The sequence below is a fragment of the Tachypleus tridentatus genome, chromosome 1, assembly GCF_004210375.1.
Source record: "Tachypleus tridentatus isolate NWPU-2018 chromosome 1, ASM421037v1, whole genome shotgun sequence".
NCBI lineage: Eukaryota > Metazoa > Arthropoda > Merostomata > Xiphosura > Limulidae > Tachypleus > Tachypleus tridentatus.
In genome coordinates this window covers 171,812,641-171,839,999 of record NC_134825.1, presented here as the reverse complement: position 1 = coordinate 171,839,999, position 27,359 = coordinate 171,812,641, and the positions used below count along the sequence as shown (strand labels likewise).

At 32.0% G+C, this 27,359-nt stretch overlaps 1 protein-coding gene across 3 annotated transcripts in view; it reads left to right on the top strand.

Moving 5' to 3' along the window:
* LOC143230312 (uncharacterized) overlaps positions 1 to 27,359 on the top strand; it is a 138,336-nt gene that overhangs the window by 63,001 nt on the left and 47,976 nt on the right. For all 3 annotated transcript variants that reach the window (XM_076463628.1, XM_076463635.1, XM_076463618.1), the window contains 9 exons: positions 2,184 to 2,354; positions 5,951 to 6,226; positions 7,207 to 7,563; positions 11,521 to 11,694; positions 13,395 to 13,520; positions 17,200 to 17,535; positions 18,649 to 18,822; positions 20,290 to 20,415; positions 26,939 to 27,172. In XM_076463628.1, coding sequence (XP_076319743.1) covers positions 2,184 to 2,354; positions 5,951 to 6,226; positions 7,207 to 7,563; positions 11,521 to 11,694; positions 13,395 to 13,520; positions 17,200 to 17,535; positions 18,649 to 18,822; positions 20,290 to 20,415; positions 26,939 to 27,172 — 1,974 coding nt within the window. The remainder of the gene's footprint in view (positions 1 to 2,183; positions 2,355 to 5,950; positions 6,227 to 7,206; positions 7,564 to 11,520; positions 11,695 to 13,394; positions 13,521 to 17,199; positions 17,536 to 18,648; positions 18,823 to 20,289; positions 20,416 to 26,938; positions 27,173 to 27,359) is intronic.

Genomic DNA, 27,359 nt, shown 5'->3' with positions numbered 1-27,359 from the left:
ATTTTAGACATGTTTTGTCCACTGGTTTACCCCTGATGATGGACAGTGTGATCAGCAATGGTGATACTGTGACCACCTTACAAATGTTTTTAGTTTTTTTAGGGCTGTTGGCCTTTTAATGGTATTTAAGGTTTTAATTAAAAAATTCGACATTATTTTGTTTTAATGTGATTACCTTTTACAAATTTTAATAATTTTACTTTATTTTTAACTTTTTCTACCAGTTGTTTGGCAGAAATAGTCTAATTGGTTTGTGCCATAAAATGCCAAACAAACAACCAACTTAAAAAACAAGCCAAAACAGTGGTGAATGGGTGGTGGTTGGAAGCTATGCTAGTTTGTTTGGATAGCTGGATGGGATACTTCATGCTGCTATATTTCATTTGCTGTGCTGTCAATTAGTGCCTTTCTACCATATTGGGGACTGGAATACTAATTTCAAGAGGTAAGTTTTCAACTTACTTACCCCCAAATTGTAGTACCTTAGTTCCTTATTTTCTTTTTGTTATTTTCATTTAATTTTTTTTCTTTACTTTGGAGAGCATTCATCTTCCCACAACTGTCTGCAGGCAGTGAAGGGTGATATAGATGTGGGACGTTGTGGGTTTGAGCATCCACATCTCACTCTCCTAATTTCTATTTCTATATCTATTGCTACTCTTTTATTTCTTATGTAAGACTGGCAAATGGAGGTTTGATAGATGGTGTATCCCCACTGCAATGTGGGTCCTACTTCAGCATTCTCTCCAAAACCTAGGGTACATTTTATAGTCCCACATTATAGCTTGTACCTTGGGATCTTTTCAATTAGTGCATCATTTTTTTGTTTAATTTATTCTTGTTTCAGCTTGCGTTTTTAGTTATTACAAACTAATATAATTAGTCAGAGGTTTGGATTTTCTATTTTTAACACAGTCTTTCCTTGTGGCTTTACCTATTTAACTTCATTAAAATGTATTCATTTTCATTAAAATATATACACACACACATGCACAACATAATAAAATAACCTTTTCAAAGTGACTAGGAAGACTTCAATTACAAAATAAACACTTTGACAACTAAACCCTAGATTAAGATATAACACTTCAATGTAAATAAGCATGTACATACCTCCCAGCAGAAAAACAAACAAACTTATAAGCTGAAGACTATATGACAGTAATAATCCTTCCTTTATGCAGCATGGTGGTAGTACTTGGACTTGTAAGTGCACTAAAATGAGAAAAAAAACATCACTGGCTAATTGAAGAACAAAACAGTCAAAAGAATCAAGAAATCAATCTTAGCTAACAAAAATCCTGTTAAAAATGTAAGAACAGATAAATTCCAATTGTTCAGAAGTTAAGACAAGTATGTGTAATGACCACATGGTTACAGTCATACCCTCTAACAACTCTTCTCGTGCTACAACCAAAGCTTGGTTTAAAATATCAGTGTACTATAGTTATAAAGGTCAGCTGATAATGTAATGATACACCTACTTTTTTATTTCTTTGTTTATTCGTCTTTTGAAAAATCTTTATATTTTGTTACAGTTAACATTACTTTTCATTGTAACATGGGTGGTGTGCACTTGGGAAATTATAAACTTAAACAGTGTGTGTATTGATTCCTTGGTGATTATGATGTAATTCAGGGATTAGTCTAACACTTAATCATATGGTCTTAAAGACTCGGTATCTGGAAGAATGTATTCAATGATTTCTTGCAGGTGGATTATAGGAGACAAGGTGTTGAAGCATGGCTGAAAATAATACACTTGAACTGTTGGCCGTATTATTGCACTGTGAAATGTAAAAGAAACTTCACAAGAAATATGTAGGCTCTTATATTTCCTACAGTTTTGTGCCTTCTCAGTACTGTAAGAGTTGTATTTGGAGTCTTCATGCTTGTATGGATTATGTAGTAGGGAGATACGTTTCACCCAGTTTACTAATATATTGAATTATCTATTTTTATTCCATAAATGGGGAATATCCTGAGTACATTTTTCTCAGAATCGTCATCTGAGCCATATCCATTCTGAGAACTGATATCCTCTGACACACAAGACAAGTCAACTGAAATTTCAAGTCTTTTAATAAGTTTTACATGTATTTGTAGGTTATTAGTGATGTTTTTTTAACATTATCATGTAACAAGACAACTGATATTTCAATTTTTCCTGTAAACATTTCCAGTTCGATGTTATACAGAAGCCTTAAAACAAGAAAATATAATTATACTTCATGAAGGATCTTATTTGAATGGAGAAAACCTTACTTTTGAATGTGATGAAGGTTATGAAAGACATGCCGATATTAAATGTAACTTTGGAGTATGGACTGGCTTGTTGGAATCATGTAGACCAGGTAATTCTTAATAGTTCTTTCATATGATAAAATTTTCAATTTCACTAAAAGATTCCTGATTTAAAAATCTATATATCTTGCACTGTGAAAACTTTTTTTTCTTCCACTTTTGGTAGTATAATTAGCAAATAAAAAAGTGGTTGGTTACGTTTTAAAACTTGTTATTACGCCTCTTAGGCGTAAGTTACAAAAAAGTAAAATATCTTTTAATATGGTTCCTTTTATTTTATAAAATTACTGAGAGTAAAATGAGATCCATTTCTAACATATTTTTAAGTTTGGATATGTAGCATATTATAGGTTGATCATCAGCTTTTGAGGAAAATATACCTTCACAATTTGTTTCTGCCCTGGCCATTTGTTGAAACATTATTAATTCTGTGACTTAAATTGTCTATTCTAAATGTTAAGTAATTTCAAAGATTAGGTGCTTTTATGTGGAATTATGTACATTGTTCCTAATTTCCTACATGTGTGTTTGACACATTTTGAGTTTCAGCTTATAGTATTATATAGGATAAAATTAATTCCGGGAAAGAAATCACATGAGAATGTTTCTTGAACCAACTAAACTTTAGATTATTATAGGTTTGTTCACCTGAAAATTATTTAATATTCATATGATTCATTCACGCATATTTAAAAATGTGCTTTAGAAATTCCTTGGAAAATAGCCTGGCATGGCCAGGTGGTTAAGGCACTCGACTCGTAATCCAAGGGTCGCGGGTTCAAATCCTTGTCACACCAAACATGCTCACCCTTTTAGATTGATCCCACTATTTATTGGTAAAAGAGTAACCCAAAAGTTGGCAGTGGGTGGTGAAGTCTAGCTGCCTTCTCTCTTGTCTTACATTGCTTACCTATAAGCATCAGTTATGTCAATTAGTGTAGCATAAAATATTCTATTACTCAAAATTAAATCAATTAATTTTATGAAAATAATTAAATGACTAGCTGTGGTAATTTTTGTGCCCTTTGCTTGAATATTCTTCATTTAAGCAATTTTATGCACAGCATTTCAGCTGTACTTGCTCGTAGGCAGTATGTTAAATAGATAAGTCCTGGTTTATTTGAAAAACTTACACAGTCATACAAACACTCAAATAGATGTAACTTTATTTATGTATTTGACTTTATTTAGCAAAGTTACATACAAAACAAACAAAGTATAATAATGGTATTGATAATTATGTATAGAGTATGAAACTGCTGTGCACATTTACTGTAGAACAGTCTTACGAGCTGAAAGAAAGGATGTCACAAAGATGCACATTTACTGTAGAACAGTCTTACGAGCTGAAAGAAAGGATGTCACAAAGATGCACATTTACTGTAGAACAGTCTTACGAGCTAAAAGAAAGGATGTCACAAAGATAAATAATAAAACTTGAACTAAAGAATCAAGTAGCTAAAAATGTGTTTATAGCAGTCTATGAAACAAACTGAAGCTAAATTATTGCAAATTAAATGTGAAGTTATAATGAAGACAAACTTGGCTTGTTATGTAGAAATGTCTGAATGTGTGTTCACAAAGTTATAAGCATGTGGTTTTGAATGAACTTTGCATGTGCATGTTAGACCTAGGTAAGCTGAGAAAGCCGATAGCAATTTCATTTAATGTAATATTAATTTTTTCTTTCTTTAGGAAAGTACATGCAGGTTAAGTTTTCTTTGAGTGAAATACTTTGCAAATAAAAACAATTAATTAAAATTAAAGTCAGTCATTACATGATAACAATAAAATTATGTCATTGTCTAGCATGCTCGTTGGATTAAAAATTTGATTAAGCAAAAAGCAGGTAAGGTTATGGATTGGATTTATGAACCCACTTACTTGCTACAATATTTGTAAGTTTTAAAAGGTGGACAAGTGCCGAAGGATTGGAAGTTAGCTAATATCACTCCTGTTTTCAAGGAAGGTAATAAAAATTGTCCCAGTAACTATAAACTCGTTAGTTTTGTATCAGTTATGGCAAAAATTTGACAAATCTGTGCTAAAAGATGCTTTGTAAAGTAATTCAACAGAGTTTAGAATTTGATTGGATAGTCAACAATGTTGCACTAAGGAAAAACCTTGCCTTATAAATCTTTTGACATTCTTTGAAGAGATTACTGCTTGTGTAGATTGGGGTAAAATTGTAGATTTGGTGTATCAGGATTTTCAGAAAACCTTTGACAAGATGCCACGTAAAAAGCTTGTAAAAGATTTCATCTATAGATGTGGGTGATAAGTTAGTTAATAGGATAGAAGAGTGGCTGAATGGAAGAAAGCAGAAGATTGTTATAAGGGAATTTATCCAAAGTAGATTAATGTTACTAGTGAGGTACTTCAAGGCTCAGTCTCAGGACCTTTACTCTTTTTGACTTACAACAATGACATAGTTGAAAGAATGGTCAATAAGTTACTTGAATTTGCCAAAGATATTAAGGTTTTAGGTGTTGCTAGTTGAAAAGAGGATACTGCTGCTTTATAAAAGGACGTAGGTAACATATTGAGTTGGGCAAATAAATTGCAGATGGGCTTTTAATTATAATAAATGTATATGGGTTATCATTAATTTACATTATACATATAATTTGAATGGGAATAATATTAACAGTCATAAATGAATGGGATTTTGGACTAACAGTTAATTATTCTCTTAAGGCATCCAAGAAGTGTGCTGTTGCTAGTGTTTGGTCAAATAGTATTTTAGGTTGAATCTACAGAACCATTGAGGTCAAATTTAAGGGGGATATAATTTTTTTTATAGGTTACTGGTCAGGCCACATTTGTATTGTGTTCAGTCTTGGGCTCCTTACCATAGAAGGGATATTGATTTGCTGGAAATGGTTCAGAGGATTGTTATTAGAATGGTGCCTGGAATGGAGGGTTTGGCATATGAGGAGATATTAAGATCTTTAAATTATGTTCTCTTGAAAAATGGGGTCAGAGGGTATTTGATTTAGGTGTTTGAAAGGTTAAAGGGAATTGATAATGCTGATGAATTTGTTTTTTATTCGTTATGGTGAGAGTAGTAGGACTAGGACTCATCTTAGGCTAAGGCAGTTTTATTTTTCTAACAGAGTGGTTAGGTTCTGAAATAGGTTGCCTTTGGTTGTTATAGATATGGGACACAAGTGAGTAAACTCACTTAAGATAAAGGGTTGGTTGCACTATTTTCTCAACATGATTGAGATACAAAACTTGTTTTACAAACTAGTGAAGTGTTAAGTGAAGGTTGGCTGGTAATCATTGAATATTGAGGGTTGATTATTGTGTTTTATGCAGCACACATTATTTCAAATTACTAATTACTTTTACATCTTAATCAATTTATAGCATATTGATAAAGTTGGATATTTCTATTTGCTCACACAACATTATAGATGTTGTGTCAATTAAATGGGAAGTTAGAACAGCTAATTAACAACATTTAAGAAAAGTGGAATTAATCAATATTAGAGAAACACTTGCATGTTTATAAAATATAATCTTGTCTGTCTCTAGTAGGACTAACTATAAGGTAATGTAACATTTAGGACTAACAAAACCATGGAATACTGTAAAGATATATTATACTACTGAATTGTATAATGACTGATGTATCTTTTAGAATCCAAACCAGAAGATGATGAAAATACATCTACAATACAACCAGATGAGAATAAATGGGATGAACAACATTGTGAACTGGTGACCTCTGATAAAGATCTGAAAGTATTTTATCAAGGGAAGCCTGTAATGAATGGTGATCGTGTCAAAGATGGAGGTGACATTATGTTATTTTGTCTTCATGGAAAAACTGTAAATAATCAGCCCATCTTTAAGAAAGTGACTTGTCATAATGGTCAGTGGAATATGGAGATTCCATCGTGTCCTTTCGACTCTGGTGAGTTTAAATATAGATATAGAAACTCATGTTTTTAATTGTAGATACAAGAACATCTTCCATAACATCCATCAGTACAGTATTGTAATAAAACACAATTCACTACATGTTTTTAAGCTAATACATGTAGTAACAGTTTTCTGTAGTATACCAATACTTATAACTAATTCCACAGGAAGCTTGAATACAACATCTTAAGTTTTGTAATTTAGCAGAGTATAAAACATTATAAACATTTTTCTCTAGCATTATATTTTGATTTTATATTATGTTGGTAAATAGTTTAGTTGCTGTTGTTTATGTGCTCATTTAAAATAAATACACAATTAATTAATAGATTAAATTAACAAATTAAATACATTACATGATAATTGTCACAACAGAAGTATCACAAGTTGTTGTTGCTTTCTTAATGGAAAGTTACATAACATGTTTATCATTCCATAGCTGCTCCTTCTTTACTGTGTGAGTTTGATTTATTCTCTGCTTCAAGAGTTTACTGTGCATTGCAGATACTTGTTACTTAACTGTTGGAAGTCAATCTACATAAGAATGACACAGAGAAACATAAAGATTATCACTTGTTACGAAATAACAGACTTGCCTCTGTCTCATTACTCTAGTCTTTTATTTCAACAAACTTTAAATGAATGACTTCAAATAATTTTAGTAACAAAAAGCTTGAAAAATAAAAACTAAACCTGAATTATATTAAACTTATTATCAAAAGTAGAAAACAAAGGTTTATTATAAAGAATGTAAGCATAAGTGTGACCCATACTGTAGTAATTATTATCACTGTGTTTTGGATTTGTATCTTGGTGTTCATAATTCAACATATCACCTCTGTTTGCCATTAATAATTATAAAGTAAAATGACAAATCAGAGTTACAAACCTTTTTATATAAACATTAAATTGCTTGTCGTGATTGTTTTTTCACACTTAACTAGCCTAAACCTTACGTATCATATTTTTTAGAGTCTAGCTCTGAAGAAAGAGTTGTTTCAGAAGAACATGAAAATACAAATTTATCCACTTCAGAAGATTCAAGAGGAAACCTAACTGAACCCATCTTTGTTGATATGTCTCGCATATCACAACCAGAAAAAACAGTTGTTACTGGGAAACAATGTACAGTGGAAAAGTTTGACGACAGTGTTAAAATCTATTACAAAGGAAGTCTTGTAAACCAAGGAGACCGTATTCCAGATGAAGATCGGATAGTGTTACAATGTACAGATAGTGAAAAGAGGAAAATGTTAGGCACAAATGAAATTTATTGTAAAAATGGAAAATGGAATTATAAGTACTTGCCAAGATGTGTGCTGAATTATGGTATGATTATGTATAATTTTTATCCAAAAGATAAATGTGTAAAAATTGACGTTATTTTTTTCAACAAAACTTAAAGTTGGTGTAGGAATACTTACTGTAAAAATTTGTTCACTGCAACTATTACTTAAATGGTGTACCAGTTTCAGTCCCAACCCTATTCAGGTAAAAAATATTTTCTTATCAAAAACAGTAGGCCTAAAATTAACTAAAACTATCGATTTTTGGATAATAAACTAAGTTGGAGGGGTTTTGTTTTACCTCTTCTCACACTACTGCTGTCTCTCAACTGTTATGGTCTCCTTCCTTTCCCCATCTGAGCATTAGTTTAATTTTTCTCACTTGCATCAGTTTGTTATCGTCCACTTAATTGTCTTTGGTGATGTCTGTCTTGTGACACTCTCCACTTATGTCAGTGCATTCCATATATCCTGATACTGTATATAATTATATATAAATTATATATTTTCACATTTTCTCAACAAAGTATTCACTGATAGGTTTCTCTTTACTACAACTGTTGGAATTACTTTTGACATTATTCATGTTAACTAGATAATTTTTGTGGAAAAAAAAAGTTTGGCTAGATAATATGAAGTTGAAGCTGTCTATAACTTTAACTGTAATGAGATGGAGACATACATTTGATCCAGTGTGTTTTTCTAGGGGTTTCTCAGGATGCGTTTGCAGTTTATATTCATTTTTTCCAGCACCTTCCTTTAATCTCAACTCCTTGTGAGATCAATTTAGATCATCCATCTCCAGCTCCTTCTCTTGATTACTGCTGGCACCATCTCATTAGTTGGAAAAACATCACACTCGGATTTTACTTTCAGAAGCAACTAAGTAAGCTGTATTATCAGAGCCAAGTAATCTGTTCTCACTCCAACTCAATATATTGTCCATCTGGGAGCATTGCCTTTCAGGTTGAGGAGAGGGTTTGTCCATTTTGTCATTTCTTACCTTATTGCTGTGAATCAAGTGGCTCAGAATGCATCACTCTATAGCTCCAGGCTAGACTCTACTCACAACTATATAGACAGGTAGTTCGAACGCCATAGCCACCAACATGGAATTTAGGGGTCATGGTCCTATAATTTCAACCCTGAGCAGTGGAACCTGGTTGAGGCTTGGCCAATAGTGATTACAGATTATGTCAAATTCCACTCAAAGTGCATGAATTAGGTTCCGTGTGAAGAGCATACCTATTCTGGGTGCAGTGCAGTTCCTCACTCTAGGGTGCTAATCTTCTATTGGCACAACTATTATCTATGTAGTCTCATTCTGTGTGGATAATAACCTCACTATGTCCTCCAACGTATTAGTGTGAATTTCTAGCTGTAATGTGAAAAGAGGTATGTTTTGGAAGTTAACATTTGGTACTTACCTCTGCTTACACTCTCTCACCTGCATTCCCAGTAAGAGCCTGTACTAAAAACTGCAGATTGGATTGGTCTTGAAAAAGTAATGATATTACCTGACTGAGGTGTTTATAAACATAAAGAGCACATTGAAGTAGGTGAAGAGTATGACAGGACAGATATCTTCAAGGGGAATTAAGTGTGGAATAAGAGTCTACAACAATAAACTAAAATCAGACCAGTGCTTAGATTGGTGAAGGAAGGAAACTCTAACGGTCAATTAATAGCTGTAGTGTAAGTGGAGGTAAGTACTATTGGAAACATATATTTGATGTGAGAAAATGTTAACATACAGCTGTGATTTTGGGAGAATAATTAAAGCTAAAAAAAAAATTATGAGCAGGTACAACATTGCATATAACTAAACTATTATTAGACAAAAGTTTATGTGTGTGTGTCTGTTTAAAACTGTTGAACTATTGAACCGAACATGGCATTTGTCCTTAGGGACCCACCAGGAAGTGAAATGGGATCATTCAAATTTCACTCTCTGGGTGGTCATACGGTGCATGGAACTTTCATATCCGCACTTCATGACTCAAGTCCAATTACTTTCAAAAGGTTAATAGGTTGTCCAAGTCATTTTAAGCTGGGTGACAACTAACTGAGTTAATCTATATTCTCGTCTCTACCAGTGACAATCCTTTTTCCTTAAGGTGATCTTTTTTCTTTTTTTTACTTAATTTGGGTTTAATTGTGGTTCTGAATTGACCTGTTATGGATCAGTTATTCTAATTAGTAAAAAGAGCTTGAAGTTCTATAATGCATGCTGGAGTACTGAAGATGATTAAGGATTCTACAAAGGAGTTCTATGCGTCAACCAGAGATCTTGTGATATAACTCTTAGACCACTTTGGTTCTTCTTTTTTTCTGCTATAGATTTTGTAAAACTGCAGAGAAATCCTTTAGTATGTCACAAGTTACACATTAACCAAGCCATACTTGCCTTTGCATACGTTTAACCAAGCACTGCACTAGAAAGAACACACACACATTGCTGTTCTCTCCAATAACAGTAACAAAAATATGGAACTTTAAATTATTGGACCTAACATTTAAGGCTTGGCCTGGCCAGATGGTTAGGGCTCTTGATAAAAGCTCAATTCTCCATTTTACCAAACATGCTCTCTTTCTTAACCATGTGGGCATTATAATTTGATTGACAATCCCACTATTTATTGGTAAAAGAGCAGCCCAAGAGTCGGCAGTGGTTGGTGGTGACCTGCTGCAGACTTACTTGATTGGATTATATACACTCTGTGGCATTTACTTTAGGTCATCTGAATAAAGCCATGTATGTTGCATTATTTACAACTGTGAAGCTGTTGTTAACACAAGCAATTACTCCCATCATTTTGTTTGTTTTATCCATTGCTTGTACCACATATTGGCATTGTAGTACTCATTCCTCGACAAAATGAATAGTATCCATGAGAATGATATTAACTTGGTGCAAGGTTTTGTAAATACCGCTCGTCTCTTGCTTTCTCAATTTCCTCAGTCTTCCTTTGTTTCTTGAGAGTTAGCTGGGAACCATTTGACTGGGTGACCAAATAAGGTATCTGTGGGGGTTTTCTGCATGTTGAACAACTTTCTGATTACTTCATTCTTAACTGAGTCCATTTGTGTTTTAGTTACTTCTCTATGTTGACATCTGATTTTGCAAGTGGTGATCCTTTGTTTATAATCAATACATCTGGCATTGATAACAAAGAGTTAGAAGGAAGATTGCAGTTATGAGATAATGTTTAGTGTCCATTGATAGGGCTGAATGTGTCACGAGTGAGGTCAACTGGTTTTTAATGTTGTTTACTTTTTATCAATGTGTTTCTGTCTTGTGATCCATCTTCCCATTCTCTGTGAACATGCTGTCAAAAGGTACTTGAAGTCTTCAGTCTGTTAAAGGTTGGTTTGCTGAAGGTGATCATCTGACAACTACCATTTCTGTTTACATGATCATCCTCATTTCATATTTTTCAAAACCTTTACTTAATTTATTTGTGTTCCTGGAATCTGTTACTGTCTGATAGTGTATGATGAGAAGTGGAATTAGCTTCTTTGGTTATCCTGTCCTTATAAATAACAAATGGTAGTGGAGACAACACATCTTCATCTAATTTCTGATTTGAACTAGAACCATTCTGTCACTTTAGGTTAGAATATTAAAGTGAGTGCATGTATACATATATAAAAATAAATTCTTATTGTGAACATTATAAACTGGAGATGTATAATTTTAGATAGTTTGTAAAGTGTTTCCCTGCTCATAGTGAGAAAAGAACAAACAGAGCAGAGAAGCAGTAACTGATATTTGGTGTATGAATGATGTGAAATGTTACATTTTTACCATATATCTTTTCCTACTATTAGTGCACACAACTAGGGTTAGATGAAAGGGTTTTTTTTGTAAACTTGAATATTGTGGAAGCAGTTAATTATTTGAAAAGAATGTATACAATATTTAGGCAGAGTTTTGACATAATCTTTAAGCATAATAAGCTACAAAATATTTAAAGATACATTTAATTCCATGTTACAGGTACAAATGAACTATCAGTTATTGTACTTCCTTCCCTACGTTCAGCAGTTAGAAGAGATGGTTCAGGTGTTTTACTTGTTAAGCCACACATCAAACTTTCCTTATTGTGTAAAAATAAAAATGTAGGCACTGCATATTGGCAAACAACGGTACAAGCTGATGTTAATAAAGGCAGTGAGTATTAATTGTTTATTTGTTTTTATTCTGCTTTCTTTGACTAATAGAAAAACAAAGAACCTAAGACGTCAAATGTCTGAACAGATAAATGGATTAAATTATCACTTTAAGCTATAATTAAGTAACTTTTTTGTATTTGTGAAGTATTAACATATGTATGGTTTCCAAGTTATATGTTGTTGTTTTGTGTTATTTCATAGAAATTGAATGTTTTGTTATCTAGTAAACATGTTTCTGTTAAAGTTAAATTTATGCCTCAGTGAAAAATGATATATAATTTTATGAAAATATTTTATCCTTTTTCAACAGTTAGCTGGTTTTAAGATTGAAAGTTGTCAACAGTTGGTTTTAAATTTGAAACTGTTAAAATTGAAGGTTAAAAGAATATTTAAGTTAATTTTCACCTAAACCCTGAGAATTTTGGAACAATTAATGTAGCATAACAAAAGAAGTGAGAGAAGCATATATGATATGGATTTTCTATTTCATTCAGTAACAGCATGTATTAGTTTGTTTGAAAGGGCAGAATTGTTTGTTTATTTATTCAATTCTTCACTTTTAGATTTGGTGTTTTCTGAGCCTAAAGGAAAATTTAAAGTGAAAAATACTGTACATTCATAATAAATAGAAAACTACTTAATGGTTCATTTCATTGAAGGATTTGGATTATTTGGTTAGTTGGGCACGTAATTAACAAATGGCTTTTAATTTTAATGAAAGCAAGGTAATACATATGGCATATATAATTTTCGATTGTGAGTAAAATTTTCATGGAAATAACCTCAACGTTGTTATGTAAGAAACAAATCTTAGTGTAATAATTGGTCATTCTCTTAAACCATTCAAGAAATGTCTTGTTCCTAGTGGTAAATCAAATAGGATTTTAGATTGAGTCTACAGGCATCCTGAAAACAAGTCTAAAGAGGCTATAATGTCATTGTACAGGTTATTTGTTAGGCCTCATTTAACACTCCTAAGAAAAGTGGGGCCTAATAGGCCCCAGAGCAACTTGAAAGGTTATTAATATTAGGCTAATAAATTTGTATTTAAATGAAATTGCCTATTAGGCCCCACTTTTCGTAGGAGTGTTAAAGTACCTTAGAAAAGATATTGAATTATTGGAAATGGCTCAGAGGAGGGCTACTAGGATAATAGTTGTGATGGAAGATTTATCATACAAGAATTAGTTAAGATCTCTGAACTTGTTTCCTGTTGACAAACAGAGTTAGAATGAATCTGATGGAGATGTTTAAGATTGTTAAAGTAATTGACAGTGTTCATATATCAACATTTTTAATACTTAGGGGTGAAAATGGTAGGATTATGGGACACAAATATAAATGTTGGCAGGGTAGGAGTCATCAGTAGCTAAGACAGCTTTATGTTATTAACAGTGTCATCAGCCTTTGGAATCGGTTACCTTTAGATTTCGTGGTTGCAGTAACTAAGGAGATTAAGGGAATACTTGATAAATATTTGTATGAGAAATGTTTTGTTATTTTTAAATTTAATGTTTGGGTGAAGGTTACTTACTCTCTTCAAAACCTTATTAACCAGGACTGTTAAATTAAAAATGAAGTAGGATTTCTGTGACAGTTACACGTGGGTGGAGTTTTTATATTTTTAGTTGTATTTATTGTATGTTTATATTTTGTTCACATTAAATATGACAGTTTGCATTTTACTGATTCTCTTAGTCAGATACTCAAATATAGAAAAAGAACTATCGTATATTTTGTTTGACACCACAAAGTTTCACACTGGAAACTACACTTGTTCTGCACCTTCTGGAGGTTCGGTGATGTTGCAAGTTGTTGTAACAGGTAATGTAAAAACATTTTTATGACAAGTTTATATGAAATTCAATTTTAACAGTGCGTTTTTTGCCACCACTCTTTGTGTTTTGATTTATACATCTTGTCTAATTTCACACATAGTGGATGCATAATTTGTGAAACATGTTTTTTTTTCTTCTTACATGGCTAATAATCAAAAATATTTTTTTTCAATTACGTCATTAGTAGCCAATCACGGATTTGGATGCCTTAACCTATGAGAGGTGACACAACTTCTTAAATTATATCATGGGAATATTCACCATTATGTATCATCAGCATATAAAAATTAATATTTTGAGAAAGAGAGAAGAATGAGATTTTGGTATAATATTTGTGGTGATTATTTTTGTAAGCCTGAGCCTCCCTAGGGTACAAGCCCTGGTTATTTTCACTGGATGCTCCCTCTCCCTCCCGGGCTCTGCATTGTAAGCACAGTAAGTTTAAGATTTTTAATGTAATGTAACTGTCTATGGAAAGGAAAAGGGACAATATTTCTCTAATGAAGAAGGATTGAGTGTAGAAGCTAAAAATGTCTTCACCTTGACTTTCAACAGGCAGTTACAGTATTAAAGTTCTTAAACCTAACATGAAGCAATGTTGATAAAAATCATGTGTTATTCTGTTCAATAGTTTGTAACAAAAACTTTCTAGTAAATATAAAATTATACATGCTTCAGGAAAGCAATCGTGTTTGACTTCACTCTTTAAAATTTGCTTATTGATATTTCTCCGTGAATTAAATTCATTTGTAATTTTCTTAACATTTAAGTTTAAACTACAAAAATCTTGCTTGTCAAATTTATAAATTTAGCTTAGTAAATTATTTTTAAAAGTTTTAGTGCTTAGCTTTTGTACTTATATTCAAAATTATATTAGGTTGAGGAATAATTCGTAAGCGTTTTTAAATAATTTCATTCAAGCATTACATGCAAGACTATACAATACTTCAATGCATGAACACATTACACCCAAAACATTTATTATGATACTTTATTTCATGTAATGCCTAGGTATATAGTATGCATTGTTGTAAACGAAATTGCAAGAAATTAAATGCAAAAAGCAGATGGTGTCGAAAATGCTCGATTTTGTCCACTTGACATTCCATTTAATGAGCTGAAAATGAAAACAAAAATTAAATACATTATGAAAATCAAACACACCATCTATTAGAGCAAAAAATTATCTACCAAATGACATGAAATATTTTGCGAAAGCGTTTCATTTATGAATATATTTTTTTAACTTGAAAAAACGCTCACGAATTATTCCTCAACCCAACAGTTAACTGTTCATCGACAGATGATGCTATAATTGACAAACTGTTTGTGGTGTAAAGCACTTATTAAGTCTGTAAATTTATATATACATCACATGTAGATATGAAAGTGAATGAATATTAATACATCACATGTAGATATGAAAGTGAATGAATATTAATACATCTAATGTAGATATGAAAGTGAATGAATATTAATACATCACATGTAGTATGAAAGTGAATGAATATTAATACATCACATGTAGATATGAAAGTGAATGAATATTAATACATCACATGTAGATATGAAAGTGAATGAATATTAATACATCACATGTAGATATGAAAGTGAATGAATATTAATACATCACATGTAGATATGAAAGTGAATGAATATTAATCTCATTTGATGTTTCTGATCAGTTAAAAGTAGTGGTTCAGATCTCTGTTGATAGATGGGTTAGACAAAAGTAACTGTGTTGCATAAATTATTTATATAAATAATAAAATTCATTTATCAAAAGACGTTTTTTAATCATATTACCCATCATTATTTTGACTGAAAGAAAGCTGCTTACCTAAATACATCTGGAAGATGTTTTTCAGTCCTGCAATAAAACTGAAAATAAAACCCTTTTCTAATTCAGTAAAATCAAGAACGTTATGATATACATTAGAAACTGAGACCATTCAGTTTACTTTATGTGCACTCATTGATATTCGAATTTTAAACCTAGCACATTTGATTCTGGAGATATGTAGACCGAGTATGCAGAAGGACAAAGTTGTGATTTTTTTTTTTAGAGGTGGAAAAGAAAAAGAAATTCAGCATAAAAAAAATTAAATCAAAAAATAGAAGAATACCAGTTATACCAGTAGACAACTATTGTATGGATGATTGTAAACTTAAGGATGAAGTAGATAGTTAACTTATTTAAGGTGTTGTAAGAAAATAATATATGCTTAGATAGAGGCCAATGAAAATAAAAATTTGTTTAATAATGAAGTAAAAATAAAACAAGCGAGATGAAAGAGACACAGTAGACAAACATAAGACTTTCAGGCCCACATCAATGAAGTAGAACTGGTCCTAATTAACAACACATGTGAAGTCTTTCACACTCATTTATACTATTCATTGACATCAGTGCTTTCTCATCCTGTATATTATTTAAGTGATATACATTGTGTAATTAAAATTACAATTAATATCAAATTATTAGAGTAGGAACACAATATTTTTGCACTGTCAATGGTGTGCATGCTTTCCATTAAGAAAGGTTTAGCTCTTTGTTATTAATATAGGAAGATGTTTTTACATATACAGGTTGTATATTGTGGTTGCTTTCTAGTGTATCTGTTTCTTCAGAGATCGAAACCCACGTCAGATACAGTTGGCATTTTTGTTTTAATTAGGGACATTTTAATTAATAAAGAGATTATAATTTCATTGTACAGGTCACTGGTTAGGCCATATTATTAAGAATAGCCAAGACAGACCAGTAGGTCCCATATTATTCAAAAACGTTATGTTATTTGGTTTCTATGCTGTTGTTGCTTTAATCCTTGATTAAACAATTGCTTTAGAATTGAACATTGAATTTAAAGAAAATAATAAGTATTCTTATACACCACAACACGGACTTGTTCATGATCGACAAAACATACCTCTTTAGCCTAGTGAACTAGTCAACGTAAAGAGTCTACCTCAAATTGTGTCTTGGTTTCATAGTTAGAAGCTAACCAGTTGAAAAACTACTGAATAACTTGTGTTTGATCCAGATACAGATTTTTGGTAGCAAAACACCACGTAAAAGGACTGAATGTAATTATAAAAGTGTGGAATGCCAAATATAAGAACTGTTCCTCACTGTGAATAGTACAGGAGATTTTGTTCCCTCCTGTTTTTCCTGTTTGATGAAAGCAAATTTATATAATTGCTCTACAGGTAGCATATCTGGATGAAATTGAATCAGCCTCAGAGTTGTAAGAATGGTTCACTAAATAACAGGAGCTTCATTTAAGATTTTAATAATAAGTAATAATAGACCTTCTACTTGTTGAGCCAGATAAGGTAGTGTAAACACATGTATACTTATTTCGTGATACTGCCCCTATCTTATATTATTTATCTAATACTACTGCAATTGCTGTGAAATGGACTGTTTACATTTTGAGCTTATGTTCTGGTGTATAAAACACATTTGAAACAAGAAATAATTTATTATAAACTTCACCCTTATGGAGTAGATATCATAGGTTTGTTAGATGCATAACTTCGCATTTGATTCTGTTTACCATTTAATTATTTGTTTTTGATAAACTGGTTTAACTTTATATAATTAATGTCAGAAGAACATATATATTCCTTATAAACTAATTAATGATTGCAACACCCTGTAGATTTTGATAAAAATGTATCAGAAGATTCAAAGGGACATGAAAGTACAGATACGTCATCGGAAGATTCTCTAGAAGGTGTTACTGAATCTTTCACCTCTACCACATCTTACGACATGGAAACCAGAAAACACTGCAAACTGCAAAGATATGATACAAACCTAAGCATCTATCACAAAGGTAATCTTGTGAAAGCTAAAGATCACATTCCAGATGGAGAGTGGATAAAGTTCAGGTGTATAGACACTAAAAGGAGACATCTGTTTGGTGTGAATACAACATATTGTGAAGATGGGAAATGGAATCATAGCTGGTTCCCAGAATGTCTGCTGAAATATGGTGATTTTTGGTTTTCCTTATCACGTGCCTCAATTATGAAAATAAGACACATTATGATGAACATTTTGGAACACTGGTAATAAATATTACATTTCAATAACTATCCATACATTTTTTTGTTACCATAAAAGCATATGTATTTAACATTGTAACACCAAGGTTGTAGTTTCATTTTCAGAAGTGCAGTTGTTTTTTTATTCTTTCCTGAACAATAGATAAATCAAAATTGTATAACTGTGGATATATAATCAAAATAAATAACACATCAGTTCTATACCGTACACAATTTGTTTTTATCAACAAGGCCTAATTATCATTTTTATTATGCAACAGCTATGAAAATAATGAAATTCACGTTATACAGAGTGATTCAATGAAAGATTTTTCATTGATTTCCTATGGGGAGAATATAATCCATTAATAAAACAAACCTATGTCATTGTAATAAAATGCTTGTTTTGTAACAGTGTAAGAGTATATTTTACTGAATCATCTTGTATTTTCATTCTAATAGATACCCACCTTTTGAGCAATATCAATACAATAAAAATTTTTATTTAAAATGTTGTAATTTTATAAAGTCATAAACTGACCCTAGGTCATTGTCTGTGAACACTTGATTCTGTATCACATCAGTCGTATTTTCTAACTTCAGTTAAGTAGAAAATTAAGACTTCACATTGTATACATGCTAATACATCTGGTAACCCTAAAAAGTATGGATTTTTTTAAATGTATATTTTCCTTTTTTCATCATGTGTTTCTCTTTGTTAACCTGAAATCATATTCTTGTAATAGAATGAAGAATTACTTCTGTGATATATCCATTAAGAAGTATATATTTTAATTCTTTTACAAGCACATATAGTATGATTCATTTTCAAGATTGTAATATGTGTATTTTATTGTTGTTTTTCTCATCTACTATTTAATTAGATAAACAAAATCCATTGCTTCTGATGCTAGGTATTTCCATCTATTTAATAAACCTCTTAAAAACATTCTGTTTCAGTTAAAATGTTAATAGAATGAAATTGTGATTATTTGAAACTGTAATTTATAAACAATTAATATGTGGAAATTGATAAGTCAACATTTCTTGTGATGTCATAGGTACGGAAGACTTATTGGTTTTGTTGAAACCTTCCAGCCATTCAGAAGTTGTTGAAGATAGTAATCATATCTTGTATGTTAAGCCATTAGAACAACTTAAATTAATATGCAGAAACAAAAATTCAGTTCCTGTAAATTGGAAAACCACAGTAAAAGCTGACGTTACTGAAAAAAGTGAGTATAAGTTTTTTCTTTTTATAATTTGATTTTTTGTACTATCTGAGAACATGTTTAGGTGTTCTTTAATTTGTACATATTTTTGTTTGATTTTTAATGAAGCTAAAAACCCATAAATTAGGGTAAAGTATGTCATCTTTTACTGTTATTTTTTTAACAAATCAAAACTGTATTTGCTTTTAAATATAAAAATAGTTTGTGGAATGATAACTTAATAGGTTAAAAATGGTACATATATATAAAGTAATTTATTTTTAATTAAACCTTTAAAGCTTGTAATACTGTGTTATCAGTTGCTTTTACAGTAGCTTTAGTGTAACCTAGATTTGTTGTAGTTATATGATTAGTTGATTTTTACATAAGGCTTTACTTACACCAAACTGTTTAAATTAGAACACCACTCCTTAAACACCCTGATGTTACAAACTGTTGCTTAGAGCCTGAGGTGTGGTATTATGTAGGAACAAATTTTTTCGTAAAACATTTCAGAAGAGGCATAGAGCTAGAGATGTAATGTCAGATTTAATTTAGCTCATATAGTCCTAATTTACATTTCTGATTCTGATACATTGAATCATTCCCCCCGTCGGGTGTAAAAAATCTACGCCCCTGTTCTCTCCCAAGCGTGTTAAGGCATTCGACTTGTAATCCGAGGGTCGCGGGTTCGAATCCCCTTCACACCAAACATGCTTGCCCTTTCAGCCATCGAGGCATCATAATGTGATGGCCAATCCCACTATTCGGTGGGTGGTGATGACTAGCTGCCTTCCCTCTAGTCTCACACTGCTAAATTAGGGATGGCTAGCACAGATAACGCTCATGTAGCTTTTGGCAAAATTCAAAAACAACAACAACTACATTGAGAATCACAGTTATGAGAAGAAACATACCATTTCTCACATCAAATGTTTACATATACTGCTACATTATTATAAGAATATAACAAAGGAGTATGTTTCAATCTATTTTTTGCATGTTGTACAAAACCTTTGTAAAGGATAAAGTTTAGTAGTGTTGTTTGAGTATCAACTAACTCCCAGTGGCACAGCAGACTTACAACACAAGAAACTGGGTTTTATATCTGTGGTTGGCAGAGCACAGACAACCAAATGTGTAAGCTCGTGCTTAACTTTAAACAAACACAATAAGTCGAAGGATCATAATAATATTTTTGTAGAAACATTTCTTGTTTATTCAGTTTGATGTCATAGTCAAGTTACATAAACAAATATTTCCTTAGTAACGGTATTGAATACAAATTTACATAAGGTGAGATTTTGATTCTTTTAATTAAGTTTTTATATCTTAAATTAACATAGAAATTTATTGGATGATAAATCTTTGTTAAATATGTATTCCTCTTATATCTAGTTCTTATTTTGATACTCTCTCAATGCTTATGACGTGTATACATTTACTGTATTTTGTTTTTGTGATAGCATTTTATTAACGTTTTTCCTCCAGCGAGCTTCTCAATCTCAGAAAAGGAAATATATCTAATAGAGTTTAATGCCACGAAGTTTCACACTGGAAACTACACATGTTCTTATCCTCATGGAAGCTCGGTAACATTGCAAGTTATTGTAACAGGTAAAGTTATTGTTTCTCTTTGTTACAATATGTTAGTGTTTATAAGTCGAAATTATTTATAATATAGTTTTTGATTAGAAATCACTTAAAAAAAGGTATAGAGTTGAAATGTCTGAAAGAATATAATCCACTTTATTAAAACTTTCTCCAAAACCACATATATTTCAAATTTTTAAATAAAATTGATTTTTAGTATTAATTTCAAATACGTTTTTAACAGGTGTTGTAATAATAAAACAAATTGTATTTATGTCTCGTTGGTTGTATGGGTTTCAGCTTCCAGTTGAATCCTTTATCATCTATTTACGATTAGTTATTGGACAACAATGCTTTATTTTTATTCCACGTTATGTTCTAGCTTTAGTAATGTTTGTAATATACAAGATTGAACTTGAAGTCTAGTTTGATAACATGGCAGTATTATGATTTTAATTTAATTAAAAGTAGAAATTTTCAACTTGTACTACTGTAGTATGTTCATCTAAGCCTTTTAAATAAATAAAGCATGAGTTTGAGATACACAGTTTTTTTTCTAAAGTCACAAATCACTTGAACAATACATTTGTTTCTTATGAGACCTCATGAATAACTTGAATGAAAACCTTATTCAGTGGCTTTTTTAAATTGAATTTTCCCATATTGCTATTAACAAGAAACTCTAGTTTGGTCTTATTGATTTTAAATAGGGCCTTTGTCATTTATGCATAAATTTCACATCTTTGGCTTGGTTGTACATAAACGTTACCTTCTTGATTCTCTGTTTGTGTTATCAAGTATATTTCAAGATACTCAGAAAAGACTTGCTGGTGTTAGTGCAGGGTTGAGTTTTTTCGTTTGTTATCTTATACCCAAAATGGTGCAACATTAAAGCTAATGCATAATTCCAGAAGGAAAAAAGTAGGGTAGCAACCCTCAAACTAGATGGAGTTGATTTTCTGCCTTCATGAAGAGTTTTCGTGATGCCAAATGAATGAACACCAGGGAAGGGTTTTTGAAAGCTTTCCTTGAAAGATTCATTGGAATTCCAAAGATGACAGTGTCCTAGTAGGATATGTAATTAGATGTTTCAAGAGCCTTACCAAGCTTCTGAGTCCACCATTATTGCTTTAGGTGACTGCTAACCAATAATGTGGCTCCTACTTCAAGCCAGTGAGTGTCACAACAAATAAACGTTTCAGAGATGCATTATTCAAGTGTCTGGAATTCCTGGCTCAATTCTCCAACACTTTTTTTTTTCAATGTCATAATGTTACCGACAAACATCTGATTATAGAGTGAAAAAAGTATTGATCCACTGTAACATTTGAGGTACATTACTGAATTCAGGTCGTGAGAGCAAGACACTGGTGTAATGTTGACAAGACTCTGTGGGAGAATTTGTTTATATTCAGTGGCATTTTACTAAGTTTGTTTGTCTAAAGAACTGTTGAATGAACCTTCAACCATCACGTGGGTCACATCTTCAACCAAAGATTACAAGAGACAATGTACATCAGGAAGAAGTTTATTGCATTTCAAAAACAGGAAGACCTTACTGTGAATTAGTTGCCATTGTAACCCAAGAGAAATCACCAGACCTCAAGGTGGAAATTTGGTTGAATCTTAATTGACCAGAGTATTCTTCACTACATGACAGAAAGTTTTAGTGTCGTACATTTGATAGTTTATCAAACTACTTGTTGTTTATGTTATACCAATTAATATAGCATAAAGTATTAGCTGACAATCCATATTTTAATAATATATAAGTTTTATGTTCCTAACTGTACAAGGAAACCCTTTGGAAAAATCCTCAAGTTCCTCTAGTATGATGCACATGACATATGTTCTCTAAGCACTTATCTGTTTCCTCCACCATAGCTTAAATGAGTAAGAAATTAAATATAAATTACTCACCATAAATCAGTATTGCTGAGACAAACCATAACTATTATAACCTTTAATTTTGTTTGGTTACAGAGCTATCAATAGAAAATCAAATCCTTCTTGTCACAACCTGTGTCTCATCATCTCTTTCAGGATGTCTAAACAGTTCTTTCCTACGTTTAATTATCTATTATGTGTAACCAATAGAAAGTCAAGGTTTTCTTTTATCAAAAGAAATATTGCATAACACTGTCAGTTTTACTCAGAGTACAAGCAATGTTCCAGTGAGAAACTTGCAACTAGCTTGGATGATATTGTAATGGCTCTTGTCTCATAGCTAGAAAGCTAGAAAAAAATGAGAAGTAGAATAAATTGTCTACTTTTTTTTTCATGTTATTAATCTATGTTCTTTGGTGCATTGTTTAGTTAAATAAAAATTATTTAGTGCATTACTACCATTTATATTAAAAAGTAGGGTTAAGTGTCATCAACAACAAGAAAAAAAATTAAGTACTTTTTTCTTGTTTTTCACCTTTATTCTTTATTTGTTATTATAAAAGTAACTAAAAAGTAAAGACGGGGATCTTTGTAGGTTACTTAAGATTATATTTTGTAAAGTAAATAATAATATCATAAAAATGATTCATGAGAGATGAGGGAAGTATGTGTGCAGCATGTGGATAATGTAATTTGATAGAGTAACGTGAGCTACACAGTATCCCGACATTTCGCAGCTGCAATTTCACACCCGACTCTTGGCAGCCAACAATTTGACAGCCAAGCTCGTTGGCAGCAGACAATTTGACAGCCAAGCTCGTTGGCAGCGGACAATTTTGCACCCAGGAAAATTGGCAGCGGATGATTACCCAGCCGAGTATTTACATGAACATTACAGTTTAAGAAAAAAGAATCGTATATCATAAAGCCATGTAGTCACATTTATTCACAGTCAAAATCATACAGCCATGCTGCGATATCTGTCCACAGTTTAAAGCAGTAGTCTTAAAGTAGTCTTAAGCGCATCCACTGTATCATGCGCTTGAGATTGTCTGCACGTGGTAGGCTTGTTGCAACAGCTGGTGCTACTGTGGTGGTGTTGCTAGCCAAAATGGTAATAGGTGGCTCCACTGTAGCACCTGCCTGTGGTTTAATTGCAGATGCAACTTCCAGGACGGATTTTCTCGGTCCATTGGGTGCATGGCTGTGCTCCTTGAGGTGAGCTGTAACTGTATCATCTCGGACATGAATCTGCGCTGGGCAGTGCAAAGTTCTGTAATTTTCACACGTGTAGAAAGTTACCTGATTGTCCTTCTTGCTACCCTGATTGAATAAATAAACATATCCATTGTTGCCTGCCTTTGGCTTTCCTCTGTTTGATGTTACGTAAGTCACTGTGTTGTTCATGATGTTACTAATCGGCTGTTTGAAACTGTTTTAAAATAAATCAATGAAAGTTTAATGAGAAAACCCTGTGTTAAAGTTCTAACAGTAAACACAGACATTTTATATGTATTTTTCCAGGTTTAATAGTGACGTCAATTTTCAAATGGATGTTAACTTGTTGTTAAGTTAACATTAGTAACATCATGAACAACACCATAACTTAACTACGTATTGCTTGGCTGGGTAATCATACGCTGCCAATTTTCCTGGGTGCTCGGCTGTTAAATTGTTGGCTCCCAAGAGTCAGGCGGGAAATTGCAGCTGTGAAATGTTATAGAACCGAGCTGCACGTACTCCAAGTGATTTAGAAGTTATTATTGCATGGATAGTAGTTTGACATGGTTCAAACGAATATAAAAAAGAAAATGTAATTATAAGTAGATATGTACTGCTACAAACGTAAGGCTACATAGGATAAACTAATGTAATCTTGTTACAGTTCAAAGTCATTCAAGAAGGTAATAACAAAGTGTAATTATTTAGATTATTCTGGTTGTGGTGGTTTTCAGGTCAGTCAAATTAATCAATTTGAGTTATATATCATTTTGAGTTAGGGTAGAGATAAAATATAAAGTTTTACAGAAAAAAAAAATGTTAGAAGTGTATTTTGGAGATTTTAGAGATTAAGCAAAAGAAATTTGAGATTTTTGAGATGAGAAAAAAGTATTTTTAATCTTAATATGAAAATCACTCTTCACACAGACTATTCAAAACAAATACTCAGAATATTAATGGACAAGTCTTTACTTTATTAAAAATACTTCACTAAATATATATACACTGTATTTGAAAGTTAGAAGTATTAAATCTATGAAGACTTTAATAGAGTGCCAAGAGGTCAAGCAGTCAGTCAAATTGATCCAGCTTATTTTTAAAGAGTTAATTTTTCTGTAGAGAAGGTAAAGTTGCCTGACCCTTGATGACATGAAGAAGAGAAGACACATCTTATTAAGAAAGATGAGACACTGCTCTTCATCTAGTTTGATGTTGGCTAATTAGTTCAAAAGAAGAAGATAAGACAGAAGTGGACATGCAAAACTGAAGGTGGAACTTTGTCTATGAAGCTCACATTTCTAGAATTATTGAAGATACTGTCAGTGTAATAAGTAAAGCAAATGGACATTACTCTGAATTTGACATTCTACTCATGATCCCCATAGAAACAATAGAAATGCTACCAAATGCTGCTTTTCTTGGGAAAGAAGAGCCAGTGTGTAGTTATGTACATTGATATATCTTGAGTTCCCAGAAGTCTTACTATGGTTATAAGATTCAAGGAACAAGAAGATTCTTGTAAAGTAAATGTAATTTTGAAGTATTTACATTACAGTTAATTATAAAAGATGCAAAACAACTACAATGAAAATGTATTTAAGATAAATATACAGAGGTTCATTATGTTATATTAAAAGGATTTTGATGTCTCACCATGACTTTACAGTTCACATTGCAATATCTAGTCTGATATCTGTCCATCTATGTATAAGGCTGCAACATGGTTCTTTTGGAAAAGGTTCCATTATAAGGCTGTTATATCTAAAGTACATCCTTCCTCACTACATTTTTGTTATCGTGGGTGTAGTATGTCCTGGTGTTGGTCTCCTTCTATTGGTTCTGATTACCCAAGTTGAATCATGTTTCTTTAGGCCTGACCTGGCAAGGTAATTAGGGTGTTCAACTCGTAATCTGAGAGATGTGGTCTGAGTCCCAGTCCCACCAAACATGCTTGCCGTTTTCAACTGTGAGGGTGTTATAACTTGACAGTCAATTCTACTCTTCATTAATTAACAAGTAGCCCAAGAGCTGGAGGTGGGTGGTGATGACTAGCTGCCTTTCATTTAGTCTTTTACTGCTAAATTGGGAACAGATAATGCAGACAGCCCTTGTGTAGTTTTGCACAAAATTTAAAAACAAACAGAAATCATGTTCCTTTGTCATGTGGTGCATTCAGTACAATGGATGTCCCATTTCTGGGAACTATAAATCTCTAATCTCAACACATTTTTATGATCTGGGTGTATGTATATATACATGAATATTTGCACTTGAAAGGATTGTTTTAAACCCTTCTGTCAAATGCTCAGTTTGTGGTGACATCCCACTATCAACAAATAAATGACAGACATAATTCTGACACATGCTATTGAAACACTGATTTGTTATTCAAAATTGTTTTAGTGTAGCATACTTAATTCTCTATAATTAAGATTCAAAATGTGCATGCATATTCAATGTAACATACATACAGACCATCTAACTACATACAGCAGATATTTGAAGATATGCAAAGGTATGTAACATGCATACACTACATTCACTTTAGAGTGAACTACAAAAGCAGTTAACTTATGAAAGATCTGGATGTTTTAAAACATGTCCTGACATGCTGTACATTAAATAATACATGTAGTATTAAGCAAAGTTCCTAGTGGTGGTAGTATAGAAAACAAAAGAGTACACATTACACTTGGGAATATAATATTTCTGTAACAACTAGAAATTCTTGAACATAGTATGTCGAAAGACAAGTGTAAGGACTTGTAATTGTGAACTAAAGGATACAAGACAGTGGAAAGCTAAAGCTAAAATTAAGATTTTATTGGATAAAATAGAAAAATGACCATTTGTACAGATGGAAAACCATTGTACTGATGGTGTTGAATTGAAAACAAATTAAGAGAAATAAACGTAGCTTAAGATTTTTAGTGTTAAGAGAGCTGGACATACAACAACAAACCAATGTTTCAGTACTATTTAAGAGAGCTGGACATACAACAACAAACCAATGTTTCAGTACTATTTAAGAGAGCTGGACATACAACAACAAACCAATGTTTCAGTACTATTTAAGAGAGCTGGACATACAACAACAAACCAATGTTTCAGTACTATTTAAGAGAGCTGGACATACAACAACAAACCAATGTTTCAGTACTATTTAAGAGAGCTGGACATACAACAACAAACCAATGTTTCAGTGAATTTTTAAATCAAAACTTAAATCATCTGGAACCACAAGAACTTAAATTGTGTAATTGTTAGCATGTCATAATGTGTTTATCTAGGCTTTATTTTGTTAGATTTCTTATAACGTAATTAAACTGTACTGTTTTAGTTGTTTTTATGTTGATAATTGTATTCTCATGATACAGAACTGTTTTCTTGGTAAATTGATGATGTCATAATATATTAATTGCAAGAATTATGTTTTCAGATGATGAAGAACCAGTTACTGAACAACAACTCTCAACATCCTGTAAGATTGGAATTTATGATAACAACCTAAGGATATTTTATGGTGTTTATCAAGTGAAAACTGGAGATGTTGTTCCAGATGGAGGAAGGATATTATTTCACTGTGAGCCAATTGGAAAAACTCAATTGCATGGAAAGAATAAAAGTTTCTGTAATAAAGGAAGCTGGGCAGACAAGGTGTTTCCTACCTGTGGTATGTGATTCATTTGGTGACAGCAATTAAACATCCGTTGTCATTCTGTTTTGTGTTATTACTTCATGAATATTGATCATTAAAAATAATAAGCAGTCTATACATTCTTCATATATTATGGTAAAACTTTAAGTTCTTATAAAAATGATTCTTACTTTTATACAAACTTAAAGCTGTTCAGTTGTAA